General features: G+C 33.6%; 2 protein-coding genes across 10 annotated transcripts in view; both read right to left on the reverse strand.

The window, feature by feature from the left end:
- LOC114335683 (major royal jelly protein 2) overlaps positions 1-14,215 on the reverse strand; it is a 267,509-nt gene that overhangs the window by 126,603 nt on the left and 126,691 nt on the right. The window lies entirely within an intron of this gene.
- LOC126887831 (uncharacterized) lies at positions 9,284-13,418 on the reverse strand. The gene is made up of 2 exons (XM_050655706.1): positions 12,949-13,418; positions 9,284-12,378 (listed from the first exon to the last, which is right to left on the reverse strand). Exon 2 carries the CDS (start codon positions 11,096-11,098, stop codon positions 10,601-10,603), a length of 498 nt encoding a protein of 165 aa, XP_050511663.1. The 5' UTR covers positions 11,099-12,378; positions 12,949-13,418; the 3' UTR covers positions 9,284-10,600.

Raw genomic sequence — 14,215 nt, forward strand, 5'->3', positions numbered from 1 at the left:
AGAATTATTCATCGTCATAAAATATTTATTTGTAAGATTTTTAACTGTTACCAATGGTAACAGTGGTTACATGGACGCTTCGCCAGTGGTTGGAAGTTAGAAGCAACTAATTTCTATGCTGATCTTTTTGTTCATTTGAAAAAATTAATTAACCTTTTAACGGATGATAGTTGCCAATCCACACTGGAAGCTAAGCAAGCATCCCAAAATAACATTCTTCAACAGCAACTGTCATTCATAAAATTAAACTATAGTTTTGTTCAGAAAACTACTAGAATCCTCCATAAATATCATTGTTAGATAGTACATTTTTAATAAAAGAATTAGTGTCAAGAAAAAGTGTGTCAAACCGTTAATGGTAATATTGGAAAGGAAATTTTCCAACAGCATTTGATAATTTATTGTTAACATAATTCGAAATCATATTATTTATTTGTTAAAATACTTATACAGTGTGTCAGTGTTAAAACTTAAAATGGCTATATCTCACGAACAAAAGCTGATATCGAAAAATGCTTGAAACCGTTTCTAGGATAGTAAGGGGGAACTAAAATGACATAAAAGAGAACTCACCCCCATCAACCCCCTAGGCCCCACCCATCACAACCAAAAAAGTTTAAATTGCAAACCCCTACTTGTGATACATCATTGAAAAGGCTATAAAAATGCTATTCAATGGTATAAATAATAATTATACAGGGTGAAGCAATAATTGTGAAATTTAGCTTAAATCAAAAATTTAATAAGGTTTTGTTGAATTAAAAATTTATTAAAAATGTCAATTAAGTAACTACTTAATGTAAATTCCGTTGTTTGGTAAACAATAATACAGCCTATTTTCAAATTCTGCACGAAATTTAGCAAGTGTTCTAGTAATAGGGCGACATGCTTGAGTAATTCTTTCTAGCAATTCCCCAAGTGAAGCAAGTTGAGTTTTATAAACAACTGATTTAGGGTAACCCCATTGAAAAAGTAATATACTATCCTACTATAAAAAGTACTATCCAATGGTATAAATAATAATGATACAGGGTGTTAATATCAGCTGGCTTACTATGACTTTTGTATTTGTAATGCTATCTCCCGGACTATTATTTTAAATGGTAAGTGTCCGCTCGTACTTTTTTTTTTAATTGAAACTTAATTTGCCATTTCTGCCTTAAATCAGTTGTTTATAAAACTTAACTTGCGTCACTTGGGAAATTGCGAGAAATAATTACTTAAGCATGTCGCCCTATTACTAGAAAAACATTTGTCAAATTTCGTGCAGAATTTGAAAATAGACTGTATTATTGTTTACAAAATAACAGAACCCACTTTGAACATTTACTTAATTTACATTTTTATCAAATTTGTAGTTCAACAAAACCTCATTAAATTTTTCATTTAAGCCAAAGTCTCACAATTATTGCTTCACCCTGTATAATTATTATTTATACCATTGGATAGAATTTTTTATAGCCTTTTCAATGATGTATCACAAGTACGGGTTTGCAATTTAAACTTTTTTGGTTGTGGTGGGTGGGGCCTAGGGGGTTGATGGGGGTGAGTTCTCTTTCATGTCATTTTAGTTCCGCCTTATTATTCTAGAAACGGTTTCAAGCATTTTTCGTTTTCAGCTTTTGTTCGTGAGATATAGCCATTGTAAGTTTTAAAATTGACACACTGTATATTTAATTACATAAACTTAGTTTGTAACCTACATACATCCATGTTAATTAATATAACATGTGAAGATAATATTGTAAATATTTTTGTAAATAAAAAAATATTTTCAACATTTTTTACGACATGCATATTTTCAAGATAAATATGCATATTTTTACGTAAATTACTGCATATTTATGCGCATATTTTATACCTTTTTATTTGCTTATTTGCCTAAGTCTACTATCAAGAGGCTACATGTACCTTGATGGGGGCTTCTTATGGGGAGCTGATAGAAGAAGATTTGAACTTGAAATTGGTACTTAATAATTTCAGAAATGAATGCTAGAATGCAGGTTAAGAGACAAGTTGGAAGCCAAGAAAGCGCTGGGAAGACACAGTAAACAGCGACACACAAGTCCTTTTAGGAGTCCGTGTATGGAGAAGAGCAGCCACAAACAAACAAGGGTGGAGGCAAAAAATAAAGCAGGCCAACGCTCAATTTGAGCTGTAGTGCCGTAGAAGAAGAAGAGTTTCAAAAATTATACATTTTTTAATTTTGTTTTGAGCCTTGAAAATCGTCATTTTTCGTTTTTTGTGTGGGCTACCAGACTTCATCAAAGAGGCAACATATGATCATGTATCCCCTCTGATGAGGTCTGGGGAGACTGAAACGTACGTGGATGATTGATCATCTCTGACGAACCAAAATGAAACATACGCTGTCTTTCTTTTCTCAGTTTACTCAGATTGTGAGTACACGCAACGAACTTTCGTTGGAACTTTCCTAGACGAGTAGACGGAATGTGACTGCATATTCTAGAGTCCCTTTCGTCTCTTTTATACTTCGTCTCCTTGCCTTATAACTTGTAAAAGGTAGAGCTAAAGGATGTAATCAGAAATTGGTTCCATGAAAGGTTTCAGAGTTACGGATTTGGGACTTCTCATTTCTTTAGTCTCAAGTATATTATATGGACCGATTTCAAAACAAGGTGTTACGAGCAATAACTGATGCGCCGTGGTTTGTAAGCAACAAATACATCCTACGTCCTAAGTGCCAACTGTGAGTGAAGTGATAGTGTCACACAGTGATAAATATTTACAGCGACAAGAAAACCACCCAAATGTGTTACGGCTAAATTTATTGGACAATACGCCTTCCGGCAACAATACCGGGACAACTCAAAATTGGTCGTTTTGAGATGTCTACACTAAAATATACAGAATTTTAAGCTCTATAATTTGCGATGACTGGGACATTTTTAAGTGCAATACTCTCCGAGTGAGGGCGCTAGGTCCACTATTACATTCAGACTGGTAGGAGGTAAACGCGGCGCGAGTACACGGTTATTAGACTTTATTAGTAATAAACCGTGGCGCGAGTAGACTCGATTCTAGATCTAGATCCTGACCCGAATATTAGCGGCGTGTAATTTGTGTTGCCTATATAAACTTGAATCGCGAAACGGGCTTGTTTATCGGTGGCATATCGTCGGCTTAAGATGCAAATGGCCTAACTCCACTTTTAGCTCAAATTAACATTTTAGGTTGGTTTGGTTCATAAAAATTAACCGCGTCGAATTAAATACGCCTAACAACCGAAATGTCAAAAATGCCGCGACAAAATACCAGTCGAAACTCGCCTATCTCCGGCTTGATTTTCAACAATACGCAGTTGGCCTAACTCCCAGTGTGTAATGGTAATAACAGGTGAAACGTTGTTGTTCTTAATTTTATGTGCATAAAACAATATCTGAGGTAAGTATCAATAATTTTTAATGCTTTAATTACCTTTGACGTTCAAATTATCTAGAGAATATAAATTTAGTATTTAATTTTTGTGCGTTCTTGGGTAAATCTGATGTTAAAATATCGTGTTGGAGTTAGGCAATTTTCATTTTATATTTACTTAGTTTGGATAGGAGATAGGCCATTATAGTTTCGATGATAAACCACATAGGTACCTACCTTTAATATTTTTTTCCCTATAATAACATTCTGAATTTTTGCTTAGCTAGGTACATAAAAGTATACTTTCTAATTAACGCTGTATATTTCAGAATGAATCCGCAATCCCGTGCGATGAAAATGCTTTTATTGGCTAAGCAAAACATCCAGGAAAAGCCCAACAGACAAAGCGATGCCGAAAGCGATGTAACAAGAGATTTGTTAACATTTTGTGATACTTTTGATCAAGATAAGGATTTATCTACACTCTTAACTGATAGTACTAATCTAGCAAGCTCCTCAGCATCTAATCACCACTTATTAGCTGACGACAATTTAATTACTGATGATGATTTACTCACCCTAGCTGAAGAAAAAGTTGCTAACCTGAATTTTATCTCCTCAAATTTTCCTGAAGATGAAATCAACATTGAACCAGAAGATCGTCAGAATTTCGTTCCAGAATCAATTCATGGTGAAGAAGTGCCAACCTCCATTTTGGAAGAAGAAGTTATTGAAGCTTCTTCTAGTCGTTCAGATAAATCTTATGAACCCAGTGAAAATGAAACAAGTTCAAGTGAACATGAAAATGAAGTAGTAGAAGAGCTACAAAATAACACTCCAATGCAAACCCCTTCACGGACACGCAGAAAGAGACGTCATGTAGATCAAAAGGAATGGAAGAAAAATAAAAATAAGATTTTGAGACAAGAAGGAAAGGAATATTTTGGAAAACAAAAGCAAGAAGAAAAATGGAATTATGATATTAAAAAAAAAGCAAAAGCTATAGGACCGAGATGCAAATGCAGTGGTAAATCAGTAATGAATAATGGGAAATCAGTAATGAAGTGCAATGAGATAACAGAAGATCAAAGAACAGAAATTTTTACAAGATTTTGGAATTTTTTGTGGAACGAAAAACAATTGTTTCTAAGGACGCTGGTTGAAAAGAAAAGTACTTCAAGAGCTAGGGATCGAAAAAAAGAGAACGAGTCAAGAAGGGAATTTTCCTATATATATTTTCTTCAAACAACATCCAAGATAAGAGTGTGCAAAACAATGTTTTGCAATACTCTTTCAGTTGCACCAAGAACTGTTGCACATTGGTTGATTGAAAAAAATAAATCACAACACACTGCAAATGATTTGGTGGATGATGACCTTAATGATACGCGTGATAATAATTCCTCCCAAATAGTTATTCCTAGAAAAGCGAAAATCGACAAACAAAAAGAAAATTTGTGCAATTTCTTTACAGTTCTTCCAAAACTAGAGTCACATTATTGTCGAAAGAGCACAAAGAAATTATACCTTGAAAGATCTTGGCAAACAAAAATGGAATTATACCGGTTTTATAAGAATGACTGGTGTACAAAAAACGATTCACAACCGCTATCTATTGCAGCATTTAATAACAGTTTCGACGATTTTAATTTAGCAATTTTTTCACCTAAAAAGGACGAATGTGATACGTGTGTGGGTTACAAGACTGGTAATATTGACGAAGCTACCTATCAAGAACATCAGAAGAAAAAGCAGGAGGCACGAAAGGAAAAAGAGGTTGACAAAACAAAAGAAGATGTAAAAGTTTTTTCAATGGATTTGCAATCAGTTCTACTGAGTCCAAAATCTAATGTCAGCGCTCTATATTATAAAACAAAATTAATAGTCCATAATTTTACAATTATGGACATTAAATCCTTGGATGGATATTGTTTCCTCTGGCATGAGGGTCATGCTGGACTAACTGCCAACACATTTGCTACCATCATTTACAAGTTTTTAGAGACTAATATTATACCCCAAAAAAACTCTACTAGTAAAGTCATTTTGTACAGTGATGGTTGCACTGGACAAAACAGAAATGCAATTCTTGCCAATGCACTTTTCAACTTTGCACAAAAGCATGGGATTACAATTGAGCAAAAATTTTTAGAAAAAGGGCATACGCAAATGGAGTGCGATTCAATGCACTCCACAATCGAGCGAAAACTAAAAAACCGAGTCATAAATGTCCCAGCAGACTATGTCAATATTTGTCAAACTGCTCGTATAAATCCGAAACCCTACGTGGTGGAGTACTTGGATCATACATATTTCAAAAACTCTCAAGAAGTTCAATACATTAGTTCCATCCGTCCTGGTAGATCGTCAGGTGATCCTACTGTAACAAACATTAGAGCACGTCAGTATAATGAACACGGAATTCTCTTTAAAATCAGGCATACAGAAGAATGGATGCCTTTGCCTTACAGAATCACGAAAAAAGATAAAAAAATCTGGAATTTAGAAGAGTTGCCGTTAATGTATCCGACTCCAATACCAATTAAATCGGAAAAATTTCAACACTTAATGTACCTTAAATCGTCAATTCCTAAGGACTTTCATTTTTTTTATGATAACTTACCACATTTGTAAAATGCCTCTTTCTTTTTGTCTTTTGTCTTGTGTTGCCGTCTTTAAATTTTTTTTTATACTTAAGTTGCACAATTAATTAGATTATTGCCTATCTCCTGATGCCAACCCATGCTCAGGGAACGCATATTACCTAACTCCCAATTTTTCAAGAATAAAGCCTATTTTTGACAAGAGCAAGTATTTTCTATGTTGTAGCATTAAACAAAATAAAATATTTTGGAAACTTACCTTGTTTTATTATTATTTTCTAATTCTGACAAGTTTTTGCATCTCCTGAATAATTTAAATTTTTGGAGTTAGGCCATTTGCATCTTAAGCCGACGATATGTATGTAGTTGTAGTTCACTATTCCTGCATTTTTTCCGCAATAAAACTAGCATTTGTTTCAAACTCTATTTTATTCTTCCAAGAAATAAAGTCGTCATGGTTGGAAAACTCTATTGTATCGTATTGCATATAAATGCTTTGAGAAATTTCAAAATGTTTAATAAAATCCTTTTTAAAAGTTGCATGATAATTACACAGAGAACATTTATGTTGAAATGTTTTAGTTTCTGCAGAAACCGAAGCAGAAACTGATACATTTGGGTGCACTTTTTTGACATGAAAGTTTAAACTTGACATATCTAAATTGTTTATTACAATGTGTGCACTTATAGACGTTGCCTTTAAGCACTTTTAAAGGGGCAATTGAATCCAATTTGTCGGGATGCGAACTTTTTACATGTCTTTTTAAATCATGTGTACGTTTATACACTTTTCCGCATTCCACGCACTTATTAATTCTTTCCACACTGAACATTTTCGTTGTCAAGAAAATGAAATAGGTTCCTACTCAAAAGCAAACACAAACACAGAACTGTGAACAGTAGAAATGATTGAATCGGAAAATTTATCTAACAGCTTCACTGTTCAATTGGTAATTAAACAAAGACTCTACATTCTACCACATCCAATACTATTTTAATATTAAATATCATGTAACCGCAGTAAATATCGGTTTTTATTATCACCAAATAGTCTTTTCAGCGTTTTAAATAACCCAAAAGGCTCATTTCGTCGATTTAAGTTTATACATATAGGCAACCCAAATTACACGCCGCTACGCCTCGGGTCAAGATTTAGACAGAATACGCGAGTAGTGGGCTAACGCTAAAATCCGTAGTAAACCTTTTGAATTATCTCAGTGTGCATGCCACAATGATCACAAAAATATTCATAATAATGAAATGATTCGATTCTTCCAACAATACTGGGACAACTCAAAATTTTTTAAATTAGTTGCTAATTATTAAATCGAGTGCTACCACAAGATTGCTAAAATGAACTGAAAAGCAATCTTTGACATCAACTGAAACAAAGAACATAGTTTTAGTCAAAAACAGATATAACTCAAAGCATAAAATGGCTGTGCAAAATTCCAAAAACTTTAAACTCGATTTTCTCGAAACACCTTTTTTGAGTTGTCCCGGTATCGTTGCTGGAAGGCGAATAGTCAACAACTTAGATGCCTTATAGACCAGGGCGCATCTGTAAAAATATTAGTACATTTGGACGTTGAGAGGTGACTCAAATTTTTTTGCAGACATTGCTTGAAATAATTCAAATAATAATATTTGAGTTATCCTCCCTCTCAAAAAGGTCCGGAACATTGTTTAAATAATCAAAATGTCAAAGAATGAAGGAAAAATTCGATTTCTTTCTTTGTTTTTTGATTATAATTTTAAAAGTATTTATTTCCGAGAAAAGTTGTACTAACATAAAAGTTGCGCAATTAAATTTCCTACAATATAGAATTAGTTGAAAATTTAAAAAATAGTCACTCCCCTAATAGCACACGACGTCCAATGGACGTCCAAAATAGGTCCATTTTTGGTCCTAACGTCCATGGACTATAAATGGACGTCCTTTGGACGTCCCATGTTGGACGTCCTTCGGAAGGAATAAATATGGACGTCCTTTGGACGTCCGACGTTGGACGTCCTTCGGACGGAATAAAAATGGACGTCCTTTGGACGTCCGACGTTGGACGTCCTTCGGAAGGAATAAATATGGACGTCCTTTGGACGTCCGACGTTGGACGTCCTTCGGACGGAATAAAAATGGACGTCCTTTGGACGTCCGACGTTGGACGTCCTTCGGAAGGAATAAATATGGACGTCCGACGTTGGACGTCCTTCGGAAGGAATAAATATGGACGTCCTTTGGACGTCCGACGTTGGACATTCTTCGGACGGAATAAAAATGGACGTCCGACGTTGGACGTCCTTCGGATGGAACAAATATGGACGTATATATACTGGACGAAATACGGACAATTCCCTAATAGCACACGACGTCATTTGGACGTCCAAAATAGGTCCATTTTTGGTCCTAACGTCCATGGACTATAAACGGACGTCCCATGTTGGACGTCCTTCGGAAGGAATAAATATGGACGTCCTTCGGACGGAATAAATATGGACGTCCTTTGGACGTCCGACTTTGGACGTCCATACTGGACGAAATACGGACGTTTTATGAACGCTTATATTGGACACATTATACCAATTACGAGATCAAATAGCAAAATAATTCAATAAAATATTAACTTGCGTTAACTTTACGTTAATGAAATACAGTCAAACCTGTCACTAACGGCCACTAAAATGAAAGAACTATTGGCCGATATAGAAAAGTGGTCGTTATTGCCAGTTTTTGTAGCCTAGATATACAGTACAACCTGTGTTACTGGCCACCTGTACTAACGGCCAGTTTAAAAATTCCCCAAACCAATTATATCTAGACTACAAAAACTGGCAATACCGGTCACCTTTCTAAAATATATCGGCCAATAGCTTTTTCATTTTTAGCGGCCGTTACTGACAGGTTTTACTGTAATTAGTGTGGGGAATTTTTAAACTGGCCGTTAGTACAGGTGGCCGGTGTTGGCAGGGGGCCGGTAACACAAGTTTTACTGTAGTTTAAATCGATAATCGATTAGATCGAAAGATTAAATCTTAATTCAAAATTGTATATTAAATTATTACAATTATAAAACTATATAGTTTAATATCCAAAACATGTTTTGATTTCATGTAATGTAATGAAAATCTTATTTGTAAATTATTGGTTACAATGTTTAACAACAGGAAATATTCAAGAATAAATAAAATAAAAGTTTCCCCTAACAACAAAACATTCCAGGAATTCTACTATCAAAGTTCTATTCCGTGAACATCTGATTAAATTATGGCTGGAAAGTTACCACAAGATATTCTATGAAAAGAGTACAATGTCCTCCTGGAGGGGTATTGTGAGGGACAAGATCTATGAGAAATTTTAATAAACGACTTACTGGTAATCCGGTAATAGGTATCTATTGATACCTATTGTAACACAGACCCCCAGCGAGACATTTACAGAGTTGTATCCAACATTCAAATAAAATTATCGGAGAAAGTGTTGAATTTCAAATTATTAATTTGTGTACTTAAATGTTTTTACCAATTGATCGATATACTGATTATTTTTCAAGTAAACTACCTCGTATTATATATATCTAGTATTTAGAAAAATGTTCCTTCACCCTTTTTCCAAAATTAAGATTGGCAAAATAAAATATTTTTTCAGTTACGAAAATAAAAATGTTGCTTTGGTGGATTTACAAGTTTTTTTATTAGCCGTGCTTCGGTTCTTAACAAGTTCGTCAATGAACACTTAATATTAATATATTATACAGTCAGGTCCTAAAGTAACGGATAGATATAATTTTTACGTACTTAATTATAAAGTAGATGAAAACTCCTGAACCAGGTCAATTTTTACACACAAAAATATACGTTCTCAATAAAATCGTTCAACTACCCCTTTAACCCCATAAGGATAATAGCTACTTTTTGAGACATTTACCTAAATGTTTAAAAAGATTCGATGTTACTTTTTTGTCAACCAGATAACAAATATACTAGTCAATCATGACAACTATTTGAATCGAGGACTTTTTTATGTAAGAAATAAAATAACTTCTTTCTTAAGTATCAAGTCCAAAAATCAAAAATATTACATTTCTGAATAGAGAATTGAAAACCCTCTTAAACTCCGTATCACACGCCTTTATTTAAACTTTTTAGATGGGTAGCTATTACCCCTTGGGCGGTTAAGGAGGTAGTTAAATGATTTTATTGAGAAAGTGTATTTTTGTGTATATTTGAGGATTTTTCGTATGCCCTTATAATTTACGTAGAAAATGAATTTATCCGTTATTTTAGGACCTCACTATATAAAAGAAGTTAAATTTGTTCACAATAAAAGTACAAAATTTTTTGTAAGAGGTATATATTTTGTAAAAAAGTAAAAAGCTGTGCAACGAAAGTCGTCGTTGTTACATGGAAAAAGCTTTTGGGGGACATGACACCATCATAAGTTAAAGTAAAACAGGTTAAAATTAGACTGACAGGTATGAAAAAAATAGTTTTTATTTACTTACATGTCACATGCGATGCCACAAAAAGTTACCAATTGGTCTTTTTACTATCATAAATTAAATGATATACTAGCCACTTCAAAAATTCACATTCACTTGGGATCTTCCAATAGGATTTAAAGGTTATTCCAACTCATCGTCATTATCGTTCTCTTCATCACTCTCATCCAAATTAATAATAATTTTCTTCAAGGCTGGGACATTTTTCATGTAATCCTTTTCAATCTTCTTTACATGTTTTATAGCATTTTGATAGTTTTGAGCACTGATATTTTTGAACTCCGTTTTTATTAGTTCGACAACACTTTGGGCATCTTTTGGAGATGTGTTGTTCCTCCGGATATGGTTTATTAACTGAGCCCATAGCAATTCTATGGGATTCAACACACAGTAATATGGAGGTAATCTTAAAACCATATGTCCATTGTTAGTGGCTAATTTATCTACAATATGTTCTTTAGTTACGACTTTTGTATGAAGAACGTGAATTAGTTGATCTTTGGTGTAATGATCCTCAAAATATAGGTCTTCGGCTATTAAAAATTCTTGAATTTCATCCTTTCTACTCTGTTTGGTTGGAATTTTTTTAATGCATCTGGAGTGATATGATGCATTGTCCATAACAATCACGCTATTTGCTTTTAAATTTGGGAGTAATGTATTCTCAAATCACGATTCAAAAAGCGTCCCTTCGATGCCTTGGTGGTAGTCTAGAGAACTGTCTTTAATACTTTTGGAACTCAACAATAACGCATCGTTCACCCATCCATGTTGTCCTCCGCAATGTAATATGCAAATTCGCTTGCCTTTAGAATGAGGTACATCTATTTGGCATTTGCTTAAACCGTTTGCCCAGGCTTTATCTATCGTTTCGTGAGAATCAAACCAAGTCTCGTCCAGATAATAAATTTCTCGACACTCACTGCGGTATTGTAAAATTTTTTCGATATATTCATTCCTCCATTTTATTAGGCGGCTACTTTCCATTATGGTTTGTCTCTTATTGACAGTTTTATATTTAAAACCATTTTTGGTCAAAAGTCGTCCCAGAGTCTTTGTGGAACAATCATGAACCATATGTTTTTCTTTTAATTTTGCCATGATATTGTTTAGGTTAGGCATAATTTTAGCTGCATACATATTATATATTGTCTCACTAATAGGTTCCAAGAGGTAAGGTTGAATTTTTTAAGAGCTTCCCAAATCCTTTCTTGTTTTTCTATATTTCGAACCAGTCTTTATTAAACGGTACACTGTTACACAAGAAATTTTTGTTAATATCGCCGTTTGCTTAACAGCTTCATATTTGGTCATTTTTTTAGAAAGTCCGTCAAATACATCTAACACCATATTTTGCTCAGTTACACACAAATTCTTCCTTTGGTGAGTACTTGACCCCGCACTTCCATCTTTATCTTCTAAATTATCCGTAGGTTCATTTTCGTCAGGTAAATGCGTATCACTTTCCCATGGCCGCCACATTTATTGTTCTTTGATAAATACTAAATTTTATATCACAACGCGCTTTTTTTCAACAAACTCTGGCTGAAAGAACCACAAAATATACTGCTTAAGAATGACTAATTGCGTTATTTAAATATTGTGACAATGATCCCGCCCCATTTAATGATTCTACGAAAATGTACTTATTAAGTACTTAGCAATTACCGGAAATATAAAATTGTTTATAAATTTGTATTCAGGTCAACCGCAGGAATTTCTCTTAATTATTTTTAAATGTTACAAACAAAGACATGTTGTATAACATTTTACAAAAATATTTTTTAATGGATTTGGAATAAGTTTTACTTCTTTTTATGTATATCGATAAATAGTGTTCATTGACGAACCCACAAAACAAAATGTCTACTTATTTTCGTAACTGAAAAATATTTTTCCACCTACCTCTACCGAAAGTATACTTTTCCGGACCTGATTGTAGGGAGCAAAGTTGTACTTTTCCTCCCTAGGGAGGAAAATATTTTTCCTCCCTAGGGAGGAAAAGTAAAAGTGACGTCATAATATTTCATTCATGAAATATAACTTATTGACGCCCTGTATAATATCTATTTTCTATTACGGAGTATCTATACATTTTAACGTTTATTTATAAAACATCCTGTATTTTGCAGAATGGTAAAAAACAGTAAATTGTTATTTTTATTTAACAATGTTTACATTAATAATTTGACTTATATTTGACAGCTGACAGTTATATTGTACCTACTTGTTGTTTTAGTTCTAATAAATTTTGTTGGTTAGTTACATAAATAAATTAAGTAAAAATGACAAAATGACTTGTTATTTGAGGAAGGTGGAAAAACCATATGTATAACATGGGAGTAAAGTGCCTTTTCCTCCTTTCCTCCCTTGAATGATTACTGCCCTCCGCTACGCGTCGGGCAGTAAACTTCATTCTCGGGAGGAAAAGTTACACTTTCCTCCCTTGTTATACAAATAGCTATTTCCACCTACATACCTCTACCGAAAGTATTCATTTCCTGACCTGATTGTAGGGAGCATAGTCGTACTTTTCCTCCCTTGAATGATTCTTGAATGAAGTAAACTTAATTCTCGGGAGGAAAAATAGCACTTTGCTTCCTTGTTATACAAATAGCTATTATTTTGCCAGTCCTAAATTAAAAAAAAGGATGAACGCAAGTATTTTTTAATACTATATTGCGAGATTGTTTACTGATAAAAACCATTGTTAAGATCAATTTGTAAAAGCACTTAAACCAACTAATAACGTCTAATAATTTAAAATTCAACACTTCTTCGGTAATTTTATTTAAATGTTGGATACAGGTTAGTACAACTCTGTAATGTCTCTCTGGGGGTTAGTGTTACAATAGGTATCAATAGCGGATTATCAGCAGGTTGGTTTTTAAAATTTCTCATAGATCTTGTCGGTCACTATATAATTTTCCATACTCTAAAGAGAGGCCATTTACTATTCAATTTGCGTTCATTTTCAAATTTGCCGCGCGAGTATCTATGTAGCGTCGCGTGGTCATTGGTCATCAAGTCATCAATTATTTCATTTTCATCATAAGATAACCTAAAAATTTAGTAAAAATTTTGATTGGAAAAAAATGCATCGATAAGGGGGTGAAAAATGGAAATTAGTGGCTTTTTTTGCTGTACTCAACTGTACTGTTTAGTATGCTAGTTTTGGCTATGGCTGGATCTCTTAAACAATTATGTAAGTATTATAAAATCCGTTTTCAATTTTCTTTATGAAACGAATCATTTATGCATGTATTACCTGTAAATATTTTGATTTTTAATTGTAAAGAATAGAAAAATTACCGTTCATTTTAATTTTTTTTAGAATCAGCTGAAAGTGGTCTACAAAAAACCAGATATAACCAAAATAAAGATATAAAAAGTGTATTGGCTAATTGGAAGAAACAACATTGTCCATGCATAATAAGTTATTACTTTATAAACAAATATTAATACCTAGGAATGGAACCTGGATATAATCATCAAGAAGATAGCAGGAATCCCGACAAACAACTTAAATAAGTACAAGAATATTGAGGAAATCCTCCTCGATACTACTGGGCAAACTAGAAGATTGAAGAGGACAAAGCCTTTTGAACTAGTTTGAGTGATAGGTGATAGTGAAAAGCAGAGCATAGTGCGTGATGTGGCTGTGTATGTTAGAATAGTGCACGATCTTGTTAGATTAGATTATAAGAGACGCTATCGGGTAAGCTCTTCATTTTAAGA

The sequence above is a fragment of the Diabrotica virgifera genome, chromosome 7, assembly GCF_917563875.1.
Source record: "Diabrotica virgifera virgifera chromosome 7, PGI_DIABVI_V3a".
In the NCBI taxonomy this organism is placed as follows: Eukaryota; Metazoa; Arthropoda; class Insecta; order Coleoptera; family Chrysomelidae; genus Diabrotica; species Diabrotica virgifera.